Below are 19,830 nucleotides of genomic sequence, written 5' to 3'. Positions count from 1 at the left end.
GACTGATTAGTTTGATTTATTTCATGTGTTTTGTTTGTTGAATGTTGGGGCAGCCGGGTCGACTGCCTTTTGAAGGAGGAGATAGTGTTACGAATGTGCTGTATGTGAATGATTGTATGTGTAATGTGATGAAATTGTAGCATGATGCAATGTTAGCTCAGCATGGTGCAACTCTACTTGTTGGGACAAGAGAGACAGGAGGGGGCCCGGGGCCGCCGGGCCGCCGGGCAGGAAGTGCTGAGTCGAGCAGTGGGGGAGCAAGGGTGGCTGAGGAGTTGTAGTTGAGAGGACGCGTGTCTGGGCTTAGGGAGTGTTGAGCTGCTCTGCTCGCGAGCTGTGTGCATCCGTGTGTGCGTGTCTGCCGTGCCCCTGTACTGTGCCTGATTAACTGTTCTGTGCCCTTGAAAGTTGCTGTACTGTGTGAGGAACCTGTCATTAAACTAGAACTTAGTGTTGAACGTGTATCCTTTGTGCCCTGCCTCGTCCCCTCCTCCCCTCGGTGTTCTGTGTGGGCCGCTGTGAGTGACTGGTGCCCGTGTGGCTGTTCTGGGGATCACGCCACCTGCCTGCCCGTGTATGGTGTGTGGTAGGGGGGGTGGCGTAACAATACGATAATCTGCTGGCACGCTGCTGCAGCACCTTGGCGGGCGGACTCGCGGCGTTGTAAGAATCAGCTCGCAGCCGCAAAATAGCTCGCAGAGCGAGGATCAGTTTGCTTAGTTTTCTTTATTCACTCACCACTATCGTTTATTTGACTTCTTTCAGTTTTAATACACGGATTAAAGATCAGAGAAACACTTTTAATCAAGAGAAGGCTTTACAACAAGCGGAAAGGGCAGATTGAAGAAAGAATTACCCTCATGATGACGTTCACTCAACTCTTGCGCTTGTTGGTCTTGTGTTGTATTCTTGCGGGCATTATCAACCGTTACAAAGATCACAGGTGGACAAAATTAGTATAAAACCAGGCAAATTAAGATGATTTCCTCTTCCTCTTGCTCTCATTCTTTTTCTCTATAGTTCTCTCTCTCTCTCTCTCTCTCTCTCTCTCTCTCTCTCTCTCTCTCTCTCTCTCTCTCTCTCTCTCTCTCTCTTTGGGGGAAAAATAACGGATCGAATGGCAAAAAAGAAGAGAATAAGTTTAAGAAAAGCACATATAATTTCGTTTCCTTTTCATTTTTTTTTCATTTATTTCACGTAATCCCCAGTGCGCATGTGTAGTGGACATCAGCGCGACTTATTTCTGCAAGGAGGTATTTCTCGCAGCACCGGCGTCCCAGGCAGCGTGGCGGACCTTGACAGCGGCCCAGCGGCTTCACGACACTATTTTTCACACCCACGCCGTGCTTTGGGCTTCCTGCTACCCCAACTCCAGTAGTAGTGTGAGTAGCGTGTCCTTATTTACCAGACCAACCCTAGACTTCCTATTCGACGCTGCCTTCATGCTGAGGGGAGGAGTGTGTGTTGATGTTCCATGTGCCATGTTAACTAACCACCCGAAATTGACCTCCCTTGGCTACTCTTTACTGTTATTTGTTATGAGCGGCGAGTAGCGGGCTTATTTTGACCTCTTGTTCTCTCTGACCTCATGACCTCTTTGACCTCTTCACCTCTTACCTCTGACCTCTCTTGACTTCTTTAACCCCTCTTTGACCTCGACCTCTTTTACCTCTGACCTCTTTTGACTTCTTTAACCCCTCTTTGACCTCTTGACCTCTTCGACTGTTTTTTACTTCTTTTTTGACCTCCTTTATCAACTCATTACTGTTATCTATTATGGGAGCGGCGAGTAGCGTTTTTTTTTTTTTTTTTTTTACTCTTCCTTCGCCCTTTACCTTTTCTCTCTTCTCTTCCTCCCTCTTCCTTCACCCTTTACCTCTTCTCTCTTCTCTTCCTCCCTCTTCCTTCACCCTTTACCTCTTCTCTCTCCTCTTCCTCCCTCTTCCTTCACCCTTTACCTCTTCTCTCTTCCTCCCTCTTCCTTCACCCTTTACCTCTTCACTCTTCTCTTCCTCCCTCTTCTTTCACCCTTTACCTCTTCTCTCTTCCTCCCTCTTCCTTCACCCTTTACCTCTTCTCTCTTCTCTTCCTCCCTCTTCCTTCACCCTTTACCTTTATGCTGGGATCACACATCTGCGATTTTGCCTCTGTGACTTACTGCTATACGTACCGAAGATGTTTGAGTCTCAGCTTGGTCGTCACCCGAGAAGCGTGATTTGTTGTGACAAGACAGATCTCACAATCCATTACGACGTGTGCTCAATCTCGGCGAAGCGAGGAAAGATCGAGTGCATATCGCAGCTTACTGCAATTATCGCAAACTCATGCAGGGATTCATCGTCAGCATATTGTGAGCACCTGTGACGTACGCATGATTATTGCAATGGATAAAGAATGCTGCTCGACTGCTGCTCGACTGGCTCTCGTTTCCTGTTCGACTTCGCAACGATGTACTGCAATTAATCGTGACCACCTGCTGGGTGTTCCCACAAGGATAAAAATGAGGGTTGGGCCCACCTGCCTGTACACCAATCTACCCCTGCAGTAGCAATGGCAACATCATGAGCCTCATTGACTTTATCGACAGGTGTTGAGGGTGTGTTAAACGATGTTGACAATGATGGTGGTGGTTTGGGGCTTGGTGGATTGGCAGGTGTGGGGGCTGGTGGAGAGACTTTGGTCTTCTTGGTCTTCTGGGGGTTGGGGGGGGGGGGTGCTGTCCTTTCTTTCCTTTGGCATGATGTATGTGGGTGTCTTGAAGGGGACAAGACGTTGTGTGGCACACTGGGCGGAAGCGGTGGTTGGCACAGCGAGTGGCAGCTGAGAGACAGTCGTCACCAAAACACGACAGTTTGGAGTCTAAGTGAGGGAGCGTTGCTCACCCAGCTTATTCATAGGAGATGCTGCTGTGATACCTCGTTGCCACATCTTACGATGAGAAAGTTGCTAGATTTGGTAACGATTTGTTGCAGGCCAAAGAAATCATTGCAACGATATCGTTGCCGAGTCGCAGTGTGCTGCGCTTTCACTGTGATCATGCTGTGATGAGTCGAGCGATATGGGAATCGCAGAGGCAGTTGCGATCTGTTTTGAACATTCCAAAAAAAATCGCAACATTGGCCACATCGCGCAATCACCTGTGATATATGGCAACACTGCTATGCTTTGGAAAGACTCTCTGCAATTCCTGTTATGATTGTTGCAATGAGAATGTAGTAGATTGTGATTTCACCACTTTTTTCACATGTTTGGTGTCGCAGTAAGTTGCAGAGGTAAAATCGCAGATGTGTGATGCCAGCATTACTTTAGCAATTGGGGCCTTATGGGTACAGGGCGGCTGGTTTATTTACGTTGTGGATAATGGGCAACCGACCTTTGCTGTGTGTGATGAACACCCGGGAAAGTTGGAGTTGCCGGTTGCCCGTACATAACACGGTTGGAGGAAAAAGGCCCAGTGTAACACCGCTTTGAGGGGAGTGGACGCTTAGGAAAAATCATGTTTTGGGGTCACACTGGCGAAAGTTACAATGGCATACGGCCATTATGAATGCTTAAAAAATTGTGCATATAGTAGTGTATCGGGGGAGCCGCTCTCTCGATACTGATAGAAGTCTCAATAGATGTTGTTCACTTCAGATGTGTTGTGTTCTATTTAGTTTTTCTATCACATATAAAACAACAGTTGTAATATTCGGCAACACCACAGACCGTCTCACCCTCCCTCCCTCACAGTGAGGCTTCGAAGCATCCAAGAGGACTTTACAAGGACTTAAAAGCCAGGGAGATTTTAGTGCAAAAACTTGGCAACAAAGAGGGAGGTGGCACCTCCTGACACCCCACCTGTGCGTGATAATATTCTGGGAGTCCCCAAGATATTTTAGTATTAGGGACTCGCAGAAGGGGACCAGATGCAATTCCAATTAAGTACAGTAAATATTGACAAATGGTGATAGCTAATAATGCATTATGGCATCTCCATGTCCTCATTACATGCCCAGTATGCACGAAAAAACACTTCTCAGCATTAAAAGCCGTTTTTCTCAAAACCCAAATTATGTATTGCCCGTTGGGCGATAATATTGACATAACTGTTCAAGAAATCAAAATTTGGAAGATTTGTCGGGATAGAGGAATGGCCAGAAAATTTTTCCAATGTGCAACATATGGGAAAATGGGAAAATTAATAAAAAATAACCACTTTTTTTGCAGACAGTGAAAAAAGTTAAACATTGTCGATTTAGCATTTACAATAATAAGTAAAAGGCCGCAGTTACAATGCCATAGTGCGAAAATTTCAATATTATTCACTAAACAGCTCGAAAGATTGTTTTTTGGGAAAAAAAAAAATTTGTGCAAAAACTATTGAGTTAAAATGGATGAAACTTGCAGGTTTTCTTACTTAAACTGATAGCATCCATGTATTAATTCACCAGCCTGCTATGGTGAAAATTAATATTTAGACACACACGCTGTTTTCTTCTGACTCCCCCTCCCCCTCCATCATGAGCCTCATTGTGCTGCTACAAAGGGCCAAAGACACACCGGTAAGCCTAAAAATCATTCTGAGTCATCCTAAGATGGGGTAGGAGACCTGGCCACCTACTACCCACTGAATGGCATGACATTGCTTGGGAAATATGCATAAAATTTCCGCACACAACACTCCATATGTACATATAAAGGAAACTAATATACAACTGTAGCTATAAATAAATGTTTCAAATGTTAAATGTTTCCATTGACCAGGACGAACAGGCATAAATTTTAAGCACACAATGCTGTACACATCAAGGATTAAAAACATTAAATATAAGAAATTTCATCAGAGTCTGATGAAGGCTGCTAGAAGTAATGGTTGCTGTCTGTTGCAAGCCACAGGCTTGTACTTGGCATGTGGTTTGAATTGGTAAATTTACTTTTTTCTCTGAGTTTTATTTTCATATGTAAATTTTTGTAACCTTCATCATAGACTTCACAACTAGTTGACGGGAAATCTCTTCAGTCTTGGCGCGCTGGCTTCGCGTAAGGGGCCGATTGTTATGGCGACTTTCACTGCGACAACTCAAACACACTCTGCGTTCTTACTCCGAATTTAAGTGGAAACAGGACGAAATCTTCAAGTTTTAGTGCATACAAGCAGGCAGGAGTGTCTCTAGAGTGATTTGGTCGAGGATTCAAGGTAACTTATATAAAATAGCACCATGCGTGCACTTTGAAAACGTTGTGTAAAAAATGGCAAATTTGCGTAACTTTAGGTTGAAATCTTTACGTAAAATGAATGATAACTGTAGGATAGTGAAGTCCACAGTTTTACGTATTAGGAAACAAGAAATGTACGTTTAGTTAGTGCCTACATGGCAACTCAGCTCAGTTCCCGCGTCGCCTAACTCGCCTTAGGCACGCAGTCAGCTGGGCACTTCCCCTCTGTAAAGGATTATCGCTGTCCTGCCTCTGTTTACTCTCCAAGTAAAGGACCTACAGTTATTCATCGTCTCTGTACCCTTCCCCACAACTGGACGAGCGTGCAGAACTTCATGGTGAGCAACAGGTTGGCCCAGCGCCTGCATTTGCTGAAGCTCGTCGGGTTCTTCCCGGGGACGTGCAGGCCGACCTGGACCGGGCCAAGGCAGAGGAGAAGGAGGACGACGAGGTGATCGTGGCCCCGCGTGCCGGGGAGCTGGCCGGCGACCAGCCGGACCCGCCGACGGACGAGTGGCTCCTCGCCGCGGTCGGCAACGCCGCCGGCGACCTGGCAAGGAAGGTCCAGGCCAACTCCTCTGTGGCCGAGTGCTTCAAGCATGAGCTTGCCCAGCAGGAGGAGATGAAGATTACCGTGGAGCTCGAGAGGGCGACCCGCCCTCTGTGATGTTCGACGCCCTGGTCGAGCTGGTCGACAGGGGAGAGCTGGAGACGGGCCAGGCGGTCCTGACGCGGCCATCTCTCCCAATGGCCCACATGGCGTCCTTCGGGATGTCGCTGTGGGACTCCCTGATGTGCAGGGAGGACAAGAAGGAGCGCAGGTTGAGGTTCCTCTCCTTGCCATGCGCCACAGGGACGGGTTCAGGCACCTCCTGGAGTTCCTGGCGGCCTCAGACCCGACCTTGCAGGGGTACAGGTGCCAGGAGGGGCACAACCTGGCCAACACCATCTTGCCGACATCAGCAGGTCCCTCTTCAACTGTTTGGTGCTAATTTCTCCAAGGACGTGACCTCAGAAGCGAGGAAGAACAAGGCCTTGAAGCAGCCGACCGGCAGGAAGAGGAGCAGTATCGAGGAGGGCAGGAAGGAGACGGCGAGGAACAGGGACGTGTACAAGTCCAGGAAACTGACCGGGGCCCACAAGTCATAGGCCAAAAGGCTAAAGTGATTGTTCAGGGACGAGGGCCAGATAGCCGGGCAAGACGATGCGGCAATAGTGACATCGTAATTCAACCAAAATAAGTTGTGATTGTATATAGAAAAATGAATATTTTGCTTTTGTTGAGTAAAATTAAGATGTTTCTGCATGCTTTCCTCAAGTATTAAGTTTCTAATGTGAAAATTAAGTGATTTATTAGATGTTAAAAATTACGTAAAAAATTGCACTAAATAAAAAAAAAATAAGTAGCTATTTCGGGCAAAAACTTATAAGATATGCTAAATATTGCTATTGATTCTGAAAATATAAGTGATTATCTCTGCATTTGGTGATGTTTGTGCATCTAGCGTAAAATCTGAGGATTTTATAGCCTTTTTAAGTTTTGTTATACTTATATAAAAAACAATTAATCGGGATTTTATTAGGGAACGACTTTGAATTTTTTGATACCGCTGCTCATGGAGACTCATATATGCCTAAGGGAGGTGCCTGTTTTAGTTTCAGGTCGCTAGCTGCTTTGGTTTTGAAAATATTTAAATTTTAAATTTTTGAAAATCGGCCCCCTGCGAATCGGCCCCGCGCCCCGTTTCCCGTCAAGAGATTGTGAAGTCTATGCCTTCATAACCTCTACATCCTCCAAAAAGGAGCTTTTCATGCTTCTAAGTCCCTGTTTATAAATATAAATAATTATAGAATCAATTCTGTTTGATAAAAAATAACTCTTGTCAGCAATATCTTATTTAATTATAATTTCTCCCTTTGCTACTTTCAGAAATAAACTTTTGGATATTGATACTTGGTGCTTCCCCATTAGTTCATGAATAATATAGACGGTTTACTTTACAATGGTATGTTCATTACCTACAGGCACCCCAGCAGCCTGAGCAGTGGACCTAGAGAGTCAGCTTGACCTATTGGGCTGGTCATTGCTCACACAGACGCCTAAGTAGCCGCAGTAATGAACCTGAACAAACTGCTTGACCCACAAAACCCCAGGATGGCTCTCATCTGGAGTTTTGCCAGTTCCCAATACTTGTTCAAGAAAAAGAACAGAAAGGAGTACAGAGAACTCCTGAGTGTTGATGTCACTGATGTATGGTAAGTTTAGAATCACTTCAGTGTATACTTCATAGTGCAGATTTACTACCAAAAGACATCACCAAGCTACAGGAGTGGAACAAAAAGTGGCTGCTACAATTCAGTGAAGAAAAATGTAAAGTCATGCACCTTGGGTGGGGATATCCAGCATACCAATACCACATGGGAAACACTCCTCTATCCACTACAAAGGCAGGGAAAGACCAGGGAGTATATGTGACCAGGCTACCAGTGAAAGCAGAATAGGTGCCAATCGCAGTGGACGGGTTAACCAGTTATTCTGTATTGTCTCCCAGTTTTTTCTCCCCTCCTAAATGCTTTCCATATACAGTGGGCCCCCGTGTCTAGTGATAAGAAGACACTGATAAAAAGTCTCTAGTTTGAGGGCAAGCTTTAATGGTACTAAATAAAAAGACTGGAACTCTTCAGAAGTTAGCCTTTTTTTTTTCTCTATTTCACTTGCTTTTGACAATTAAATTTATATTCATACATAAACCAAACTACTAATTGGCAAAGGCAACAAAAACTTGCCATTAAATGCTTTGAGTATGCTCTCTATTGAATAAAGAATTTAGAACTTGGGTGTGCTTCATCTTATCAAGAGCCTGCAGCCTCCACCATCCTTGCCCTCTCTGGGGCCAAAGCCAAGGTCCTGTCATTTGGATGTCTGCTGGGTGACAGTTCAGTCTGCTCATGCATGTGGTGCAGATGTCAAGGCATCAAAAGTTTTACATACCTTGTGTCTTAACAGAAAGTCACGCAATGTATTGATGAAGCCCATGGTGTTATGGGCTTATTCAGCTTGAGTATATGGGGTTGTTGATATATATTCAGATAGACCAAAATTTAAATCATTGAGTTGCTTGTGCTCCCTGTCTTACTATATGGCTTTGAGATATGGGCACTGCATAGTGACTTGGAGAGGTATATCGATGCCTTTGTTACCAAGCGGCTTTTCGTGATCATGGGGTATTGCTAGAATGTCTGTTGAACTAGTGACTACATGATGAAACTAAATCAAAGCCTGTTAGCAGTTTAGTCCTATATTGGCACATGGCATACCTCCTGGATGTTGATTTTACTCATAGGATTGTTGCTGTACAAGACAACCCTGAGTGGAGGAGACCAAGGGGGTGTGTCCATCGACCCTGCCAGGAGGGACTTGGGATGGATAGGGCAGTTTCATGGGAGCTTGCTCAGGGAGATCGTTGGGAGTGGAGGCAACAAGTGAGTGGAGTGACATCTCCTGGGTGTATTCTGCCTGTTAGTTAGTACAGTAACAGTCCTTTAATCTGGATTGAAGGAGGCATGAACCCTCTGGATTAGTAGATTATCCAGTTTACCAGGATATGACCTGAAAATGTTCTGAACACACCATTCCCAGATGTTTGCCACTGTTTGGTAATTGCCAATACTCAGTAATTGCCCCAGACTTTTATTACACTTTGTATGGCACACTTAGATGTCAGGTCTAAGAGCCTAACCCGTCCACTGCAATTGGCATGGATTTGGCTTTCATTGGTAGCCTGGTAACATACACTTCCAGGTCATTCTCTGCCTCTGTGGTGAATAGTGGAGTGTTTCCCATGTGGTATTGGTATGCTGGATATCCCCTTCCAAGATGCATGATTACATTTTTCTTCATTGAATTGTAGCAGCCACTTTTTGTTCCATTCCTGTAACTTGGTGATATCTTCTTGTAGGAAATCCACAGTCAACGAGTCAACTAAAGCAAGTTATTTGAAGACTTGCTTTACATGTCTAAATGATTCAGTGTAGGTGGCAGTTATGAAGTGTCCACCATTATATTTTTTACTCAGGGCCTAACATATAATACAAGGCAAATTATTAACTAATGGATGCTTCAATAAAGATCAGATAATAAATATATGAAGCAGATGATAAATATGATCATAACTATACACAGTATAGCCCCTGTGACTGGCAACTGCAAGGATTCAAAGGTGCCGGACAAGCACCCAGTTGACAACATCACGTTGCAACAGCCTTTTCAAAACTTTATGAATAGGTTCCACATATGTTGTGTGGGACTTTGTGAAAAAGTTGTGGGAACAGAATTTTGTCCACTCCCAGAAAGGTCACAACATTGTGGAACAATGTACCTTTGACTTTTTGAGGACCTTCTTGCTACCTTATCGCAACTTCTTTACTACCTTTTCAGGACACTCTCATCACTTTTCTAGGACTCTATTTTCACCAGTTTAGGGAATCCCAAACACCAGATTAGGAATTTTAACCTGTCTTTACTGAATACTTCTTCACAATTTCATTTAGAATATGATTTATTTATTTATTTATTTATTTTTTTTTTATATGTGCCAGCTTATAGCGTCAGTAGGCTTTCTTGAGGCGCCTGGATTGTAGTCGGCCAGAGCCCATCTTTGCTCAGGCAAGTGTTTTATAGTGGTGCCATCTTTTCTTGGTTCATGCTGCTCCCCGGAGCTCATTCTTGATTCACTTGGACGGTTTCCTCTACAGTCTGGGTTGATGGATGGTCTTCAGGACAGCATGTGGGTAGTCTTAAGCCACTCGGTGGTTACTGAAAAATCCCAGGTGGTTGTGGCAGATTCGAACCCGTCGTCCATCACGCGGCGAATGCGGGGCCTGCACGCTAACCACTCAGCCACCGCCTACCCATCTCTTCTAAATATATATGCTTCTATTAAGCTTTAACTCATATGTTGTGAATGGCACGTATAGTCATGCCTTGGTTTATGAGTTTAATTTGTTCCTAAATTTTGCTCACAAATCAAAACACTTGTAAACGAAGACGAATTTCCCCATTTAAATTAATGGGAATCCCATTAATGCATCCCATATCTCAAAAAATATTGACAAAAATCATTTTAGATGTTATTTTATTCTGACTAAAAGTAATTATAGTGCTGAAAACACAAAGATCACACAATAGAACACAAACGTATGTGGACATGTGCACGTGGTGCTACCGCTGCGAGTGTGCAAAGCCAACTAAGGCAGTGTCACACTGGGCATTTTCCTCAAAGCGTTGCAGCAAGGGGCAACCGCATATGCCTGTGTACCCAACTAGGAGCGAGTTGTTGGTTTGGGTAAACACTCCTGTCCCCCCCATATCTGAAGCCATGATCATACCCAAAATGGCTTTTTCCTTTCAATTAACTGTAGCATCAAATCCATAATTTGAGTGACACCAGCACAAGCCACAACAGCCCTTACTTTTGCAAACAGGGCCTTGAATAGAGGACCAAGAGGAGGAGGACCTAAGAAGCGATACAAAGCGTTACAGGTCAAAAGATGTGAGTACAGGGCGGCTGGTTTGCTTACGTTGTGGATATGGGCAACCGACCTTGGTCGTGTGTGATGTGCGTTATCGATCGATATCTTGCGATCAAGAATGACCCCCTCTTTCTTGAGACTGTTTTCCACCTCCCTCCCGTGATCCACCACAGCGCTCTTTCTTGTCCATATGACAAGATGAATCAACACAATTTCTCATTTTGTTACTCATCTGGGACAACATGCGTTGATTTAGCTACAATTACGAGATCTACAGATCATTAAGAGCATTTCTGTAGCTACTTAGCATCACCTCATGCGACGAAATTCCTTAAAATGTCCTTTTTCTCTCCAAAATATTAACCAGTGGCTGGCATCATTTCACTTTCTTGTTTCTAATAAGGATGATGTTTTCATACCAGAAAGTTCTTCTTTTCCTACAATGATGCTCACAAATGGTCTATGGTGCAGCCGTAACACAACAGTAAACTCTTGAACTCTATATCCACCCCCACCTGGCAGGGTTACCCATAAAAAGCTCAGGAAATGGTCATCGCCATAGGCCTAAGTGCGGTACCGGTGTGTTTACGCCAGCCCTGCATGCGACTTGCGACACCACGATTCTTGCCAAAAATTGGGGGGACTTCTTGAGAATCTGACGCGCGGGAACAAGAAAAGCAAGAATTTCGCAAGATTTGGGTAATTCTTGCTCGTGCTGGGGTAATTCTTGATCACCAGATGGCGGGTTAAAGTTATAGTTGCCTGTTGCATATACTGCCAGTGTGGTTAGAGGAAAAAGGCCCAGTGTGATACCATCTTGACTCTTGAGAAGCTATTCCCATTGTTTTCCGCTCTGAGTGCTCTCATCTTGCGGCGAACAGTGGGAACTCATGCTTATGTCTTGACTCGTACAAACAGGATGCTCGTACACCAAGTCATTGCTCGTAAACCAAGGCATTTTTGGTGATTTTCTTTTGCTTATAAATCAAAACGCTCATAAACTAAGGCACTCGTAAACTGAGGTATGACTGTATTTGGCGTTCACTGGTAGCCTGTTAACATATACTCCCAGATCTTTCTCTGCCTCTGTGGTGGACAATGGAGTGATTCTCATGTGGTATTGGTGTGCTGGATATCTCCCCTCCCACGGTGCAGGACTTTACATTTTTCTTCATTGAATTGTAGCAGTCACTTTTTGTTTCATTTCTGTAGCTAGGTGATGCCTTCTTGTAGAAAATCCACATTCAAGGGGTTAAAACTACATAATGAAGTCTGTCAAATAAGCTTTCATATCAACATTGAATTAGGAAGGAATAAAATGCATTTTTTGTTTAAAGTAAGTACAGGTGTGATAAAGTTAAGCGTGCAGTAGCCACAAACACTATAATTAATCTTGCTCACGGAAAGAAAAATAAAAGCCAATTAATTCCCTTAAGATATGCATTTCAATGTAATTTTATTTTATTTTTATTTGTAGGCCAATTTTTGTTATTAATGTATATGTTAATTGGGATTGTTCCGAGATTGGTCTGTGCAATTTTCAGCAGAATTCGAAGAATAGTTTTTCAGTTTTTTATATTTTTTGCAGTTTTCCACCCTTAAAAAAAATGAAACTAGTTGCAAAGTTCATATCCAATTTACATTTACAATATTTACAATATACAACATTGTATTGCTTGCATCTGGACATTTTTTTTATAAGATATATATAAAAGTGGGGATTTTTTTTTAAATCGTACAAAGAATTCCATAACTAATGTTTGAAGATATATACAACAAAAATTTGGCCGGGAAATTTACATCTTTTTACACTCATTCTTTTGGTGAAAAAAGTTTTAGATACGTTCAGAACTTTTGAAGTTATATCTCATTATGTGCGAGCAACTTTAGAATCGAGAAAAAGCCACTTTTCTAGATTGTGATCTATATCACTTTGTATGAACTGTGCTGGAGGCTGTATAGGTCTCAAGAGTTTTCTGCATAAAGTATTACTCCCAGGCATCCGGTCCCCTCCTTTTACAAGGATATTATCCATTCTTGATGGGGTAGTCAGGAGGTGCCAGCTCCCTCATTGTTGCCGGATTTGGGGTTTAGAAGCCAGCAGGCGAGTAGTCAGCACTGGAAGCTTTCCCTTTCTTCTTTTGTGTCATCTTTACTTTTGCTGCTGCTGAATCTTGATGTTTCAAGGCAGAAAAGGTATGGGGAGACAAAGGGAATCCCAGCTTGAGAAGGAGAAAAGGTGCTTGGAAACCAAAGTTGTGCTCCAGCGTAGTGACTTGTACGACAAACAGCACTCTTCTGTAACCATAAAATTTTATTTTGCTGCACTTTCTCCACATCTTCCTGTGTATACTTTCATTGATGTCCCGAGTTCATCCCTTGATGCATCTGCTGAGTAACGTCTTGTCTGTCAAGTCTCTGTAGATGGCCTTTATGTATTCCAGCTTCTCCAAAGGAATTTTTCTAAGATACAGACTTGCTGAGGTGACTTGGGGGCACTTCTTTTTGCTTTCACTCTTTTGATGAAGTACCGTGAAGTACCTCCATCAGGGCATAAAGCATGGCCTTGATGCTCATCGGACGATGACAAATGGAAAAACGAGGCCCAGATGGCACGGCGCATCTTATCGGTGTTCATTTTGATGTTGTCTCGTATTGCCTTGCCATAGTAGCTGGTGAGAGCATCAGACACCTTATCATTGAGCATATTTGCACCTCCGAGCTCACTCGTCTTCCTTTTGGTGCCCTTCTGCGTCGTGACTGTTTCGACTCTCTCCTCCTTCATCTTCATAGGCCGTGTGCCCAGCCTCTTGCTGACGTGGTTGATGCACTCCTCCTTGTGGACAGGGACATCGTAGGGATCACGCCCTTCACGTAGGGCACAACTTAGAGTCACCATCTTCAATGAAGGTAGTGTAACGAAATCCACACTGGGTTGATCTCTGCCGAATCCTCACTGCCGCTGCCACCTCCATAGCTCCAGCAGTCCTATCAAAGTTTTTATTGCAGAGCTGCATTGCCTGCCATTTTCTAAATTTTTCTCTGTTGAGTTTCTTTTCCTTCACATAGCAGGACCAACAGTAGTTGGAGACTATCTCCATGTCCACAATCAGGCCGTTCTCCATTTCAACAGCCATACCCATGGAGATGTGAGAGCTGTGGCCGCATGTCAGCCAGGTGCCGTCAAAGGTGCATTCCATGTTGATAAGGCCATCTTGGTCAGGAAACTGTCATAGCTCTTCAGAATTGTGAAGAATAACATTGAAGGCCTCTGGCATCATCTCCTGGAAGTGGTCCTGCATCTTCTCATAGAGTTAGTTTGCATGTCGTTCGTAAGGTCTTGTAGAGATGGGAGGCATATTCAGAGCTGCTAACAAGGCAGTTGAAACCAGCAAATCCCATGTCATTTATAAGAGACTCGTAGATGACAGAGAGAGTGCTCTCGGTGAAGGTATGCTGATCTGTAAGTGGAGGTGTGGTGTGGGGTGCCGTGTGACAAGCAACCCTTTCGCAGCAAGGACACACCATCTGTAGGTCTGCATCTAAGTTTGTCCTTTTCAGTTTTAGTTGCAGGTCTGCTCCACAATCCTTGCATCTGATTCCTGAAATCATCTCCTCCAAACAGTGCTTACTTATGATGATGCACTTTTCATCTTCATCAGCCGGTGGTATGGTGAAGCATTTTTCCAATACTGGTACTCGTTGCCGTCTTGATGATGTTGTAGTCTCCTCTTTTTCAGCTGGTGTTGGTGGAAGAGATGATAATGTAGATGCTGTAGATGCAGTGGCGACATCATGATAGGGAGGTGGGTCTCGGGTGGAGGTGTTGGTGGGGGAGCAGAGGTGGTCGCGGCGTCATAACATTCAACACCAGGCTTGGATATTGTAGTGGCTATAGAGGTTCCTCGTGTCTTTAGCTGCCTCCTCCTGGCAGCTATAGCGCATTCTCTCCTCCTCTGGGCCTTCTTTGAAGGTCGAGGCATGTTTTCAAGCACGAAAACTACGAGGTTTCTGCAGGGAAATGCTGTATACCCACGGGTGACAAAGGTGGGTTTATAGCTGAGACGTGTGAGAAGCGAGCACCCCATGGCTCTGACTCATGGTCCAGAGTTGCCAGCTAGGAATGAACCAGTGGTGTAGAAAATTTCAAAAAAATCTGGAAAAAAACAATTTTTGGTGATTTTTCTGCTAAGAGCACCTACCACGCATGAGAGCTCAGACCTCCGAGATGCGCTGGCGCAGTAAATACAGGTAATAAAACATTTTATGACCCACTTTATCTACGTACATATATGATAGTATATGATACCATTAAATACCCAATTTATCTACGTACATATATGATAGTATATGATACCATTAACCCTTACATTACGGCAATCGTATATACAGTCACCTCTCGATGAACGCGAGGGTTACGTTCCTGGAGATGTCGCGTTATTTAAACATAATCTCCCCATAGGAAACAATGGTAATAGGGGGTTACATTCCTGGACACTGGGAAAGTCTGCCTATTTTGGGGATTTTGTTACTCTAACCTTAAAAAAGAAATACATTAATTCATTAGTAGGTCACGGAAACAACAAAATCACACATTCTCATTTTATTTAAATTCACCTTCACCTCGTTACACCGTCCCTCATCACCCTGCACTCCCGTCACCAGCCGCTCCCTTCACCTCCGCCACTCTGCCTCACTTGCCTCCTTCCTCTGCCTTTGACTACCCATGCTACTGGTGACAAAGATAACTCCTTTAAGTTAAAGTTTTCTAAAGAAAATTGCTGATTACATTTGTAAGTCACCGACAACAAATGTAATGTAGCAATTCTCTCGTCTGCCGAATCCTCACCCGCTCTCCCTCCTAAAGGAGTTATCCTTGTCACCTGTAGCTTGGGTCCTCACAGGCAGTGGAAGGACAAGTGAGGCAGAGTGGCGGAGGTGAAGGGAGCGCTGACGGAGTGCAGGGTGATGAGGGACGGTGGCCGAGAAGTGAAGGTGAATTTAAATAAAATGAGAATGTGTGATTTTGTTGTCGGTGACCTACTAATGAATTAAAAATTTCATCGATGGCGTCACCGCACGGAGACGCTGTCTTTCTCCGAGAAAGACAGCGTCTCCGCGCGGTGACGTCATCGATGAAACTCGTGTTAAATCGAACATGTCGCGTTAGTTAAACATATCTCCTTAAATATCAACTTGTGTTAAATCAAAAACGCGTTATTTAAACTCGTGTTAATCGAGAGGTGACTCTATAAGTGTGCTACCGCACGCCCCACCCGTACGGAGATCTTATATATATATATATATATATATATATATATATATATATATATATATATATATATATATATATATATATATATATATATATATATATATATATATATATATATATATATATAAAATCACACTTTGCTCCCAACGCTTCAAATATACCGCCAGTTCTTGATTCAGAAGAATGGTGGAGGCATTTGGCATCAATACACACACACTCATTCACCTCAGCGCGTGACCTACCAAAGGCCACAGATCATTTTTCACTTTTGTTCGAAATACATCTGTCATGTCTTGTGACGTGTCAAACAGTTCTTCTGCTCCGGGCGGAAGTAGAGCACGGGCGAATCAAAGTGACAGTGACTGCTGACTGCTATGTCAGTGACATTGACAGAGGAGGGAGGGGCAAGTAGGTAGAGAGAGAGAGAGAGAGAGAGAGAGAGAGAGAGAGAGTGGGGTGCTTCTATGCGACACGTCATGGCCACGAGAAAATGAGCAATATTTTCGGCTGTCATAACGTTTTTTATTATTATTAGGAGAAAAGTTTTATTACAGCACCATATATACTACGTAGATGAATATACAATTATTGCAAAGAAGAAAGACATCATTTCCACCTCTTTTAAATGTCTAAATTTTCCCTGTGCACAGCACCCAGAGAAATATATTGCCACTCGTACTCTTAGGGTTAAATACCCAATTTATCTACGTTCATATATGATACCATGTGATACCATTAAAAAGGCTGTGCTTTCTATATTTCTACGTAATTTTTTTGCAGAAAACAAATTTTTTGAGGTAAACCCTTGAAACAGATACAGGTAACTCGATTTACGCAATAATTGTGTCCTTGAAGAGGTCACGTAAATCAAAATCAATGTAAATCAAACAAGAGGTAGTTTTCTATCGAAAAATAAATATTCACTTCATTCAGTGGAGAGAGAGAGAGAGAGAGAGAGAGAGAGAGAGAGAGAGAGAGAGAGAGAGAGAGAGTATCCATATCACCGAGATATCCACTCAGGCACTCAGTCTCAGCCTCACTCGTGTGAGGAAGAAATGAGGGACACCAGGAGTGACTGGCTAGTATTGGTACCGTTACTGAGCCGTCTGGTACCAGTACCGAGCAGTCTGGTACTGGTACCGTACCGTATAGCTGGTACCGGTACCGGCCCACCCCTATTGTTGAGTAGTGGGGCAGCGTGGGTACTGTATTGTTGTTCATGTGGCACACGGGAAGAACTGAGCTCAGCTGTGTGGCCGCGGCGCCGTGTGAGTCCAGTTGCATGAGACATCTGGTGGCTGCTCCATAAAATATCGCGTATAAGTGAAAAAACGTGTAAATTAAACATATATTTGGATTTTGGACCCCGCGTTATTTCAAAAACGCGTAAACCAAACTTGCGTAAATCGAGAGTTACCTGTACCTTAAACAGAGATCTATTGAACTAAGGGATAGGTTTCTTAGTTTTAATTAGTGGATGGTGTGGCAGTAGGCACCTGCAAAAAAGATACAGGTATATCTGAAATGTACTTTTAAAATTTTGTTAGCATTGATCCATAAAAATCAAATTACTTATAATTATGTATATAATTTTATATAACTTATTATTACAATTAGATAATTATGCAAATTGATTAGTTACCGAAATAAGAAATCATTAAAATATCTATTAGAGGCGACAGCTCTTTTTTCTGTTAATTATGCTGAAGTTCTACTTGAGAAGAGTGTACACTGATGTGGCTGGGCCAGGAGGGATTTGCCTGTACAGCTGCCCACGGAGGCTCAGGGATTGGAACCCATGCATCAGGCTCACTGATCACCTAGTGTCATGTCCTGGGAGTTTAATTTTCTCTTTTTCTATTTTCCTACACGTCCTCTGCGTGTATCGAAACACAGAAGAAATAAATCAGGACAAGGTAAGGGTATTCGCTGACTGCCTTGGATTGAACCCATGACCAGCGTGACGGGAGAGCCACTCCTTACCGAGTCGGCCAAAGAGGTACCCCGCTGGCTAAGTGGGTTATGGGAGGCTCGTTCATCAGGCATAGTCACCGCACTACATGACTTTCCCCTCTATGTAGATTAATTTCTGTGTGTTGAGACCTTTAGACTGTGACCCATTTTGGTGCTCTATTTCACAATGTCCCCGTAGAGACATACCTCCAACACTTCACATTTTCTATTAACCTCGGAGCATGGGCCATCCTACCTGCTATCCCTTCGGGGAAACTCAACGGAACTGCAGGAGAGAATCCCACTGCTGCCACCACTGTCATGCTCCGGGAGTTTCATTTTCTCTTTTTCTATTTTCCTACACGTCCTCTGCGTGTTTTGAAACACACGAGAAATTAATCAAGACAAGGAGAGGGTATTCGCTGGCTTCCTGGGATTGAACCTGCGACCAACGTTACGGGAGAGCCACTCCTTACTGAGTCAGCCAAAGAGGTACCCCACTGGCTAAGTGGGTTATGGGAGGCTCGTTCAGCAGGCATAGTCGCCGCACTACACTAGCACGTGGACTCTACCTCCTGGTCACCATGGCCCCTTGAAATCTCACTGGAGGATACTGGGGATTTGAACCCATGCATAAGGGTCATCTTCCAGTACCACATGCTTATTCTAACCACAAGCTAAAATGTAATTTGTTAGAGTTCCATAACTGAGTCAGTGGTTCCTGCTTGGACAGTTTTGTCCTTTCAGTTGTTTCATAAGTATTCCATGTTCCTGCAAAACCAAGATGTGTTAATAAGTAAGTATTTGAAGTGCAGCAGAAGGGTACTAACTGCCAAAAACAGTATATTTGCCAGAAAACACAGTCAAAGATTGGGAAAATTGGGGAATGATTTGCTCTTCAAGTCAACTATTGCACCTAGAATAACATTTATTGTATTGAAAAAAACTGAGGAACTCAACTATTCATTGCTGTACATTAAGAAGTTCTAATCATTTACCATCGAATTACCAACTGCACTCTCCATAGATTGTCGTCTTGCAATCTGGAGCTATTATGAATAGGATTGTAAAGTACTGTACTGTAATGTTGGCCATGGTGATGCGATTAGGCCACTCTAAGACATCTCCCTCTTTTATTTTCTCAACTTGCCCCATTCATTGACGCTCTCATTAATGACCACATCTTCATTGTCAGATGCTGGTTGGCAGGGCTGATATAGGCCTCCCTACAGTTTTGCTTAGCCTTTGCCACACTCCTTTGGCAATTTTCTGAGGGAATGGAGGGGTTGCAGGGGCATCCACAACATCACCATCTCTGCAAAAATAATCCGATATGAAGGCAAAAATTCACGATAAACAAACCCATAAACACGAGTTGAACATTGTGGTAGTCCATGGGAGGGACTGATGCAGTGGGAGTGTGCAGGTGTAAGACGCTGTGTAACTAGCTCACTGATTGGGCAGACGCTCTAACATCACGTGGTGCGACTAGTATCTCATTGGCTGGGCCAGTGCGTGAGGATTTAGTACCCTTCTGCAGCGGCTCTCTCTGGACTGGGATTCTGTATGTTGATAAATGAATGATAAATCAATGTATGAGTATCATGTAATTTCCAGTTAACAGAAGGAACTGTCAAAACTCAGTAGGCTTACATCTATCTTTGACTGCCAGGCTGCATGGCTTCCCTGCAAATACTGTAGGAATGAACTTTTGATGATTAATTAGTCCCTGGCTAAATTGTTCCACTTGACGTGTTGATATTCTAACTCCAGGTTTTCCCCTTATCCAACATAGAAGTTTCGTTTTCATAGCAACAAGGCAGGCCACGTGCATGTGTAGTGCGGCAACTGTGCCTGATGAACGAGCCTCC

General features: G+C 43.7%; 1 protein-coding gene across 1 annotated transcript in view; it reads left to right on the top strand.

Annotated features, from left to right (window-relative positions):
- Positions 1–1,249: 1,249 nt before the first annotated feature.
- Positions 1,250–19,830, top strand: part of LOC127010200 (uncharacterized) — a 63,793-nt gene continuing 45,212 nt past the window's right edge. The window contains exons 1-2 of the mRNA XM_050884078.1: positions 1,250–1,382; positions 7,225–7,455. Of these exons, the coding sequence (XP_050740035.1) occupies positions 7,316–7,455 (140 nt within the window). The 5' untranslated portion in view covers positions 1,250–1,382; positions 7,225–7,315. The remainder of the gene's footprint in view (positions 1,383–7,224; positions 7,456–19,830) is intronic.

This window comes from Eriocheir sinensis, chromosome 42 (assembly GCF_024679095.1).
Source record: "Eriocheir sinensis breed Jianghai 21 chromosome 42, ASM2467909v1, whole genome shotgun sequence".
Lineage (NCBI taxonomy): Eukaryota > Metazoa > Arthropoda > Malacostraca > Decapoda > Varunidae > Eriocheir > Eriocheir sinensis.
This window is presented reverse-complemented; position numbering and strand designations above follow the sequence as displayed.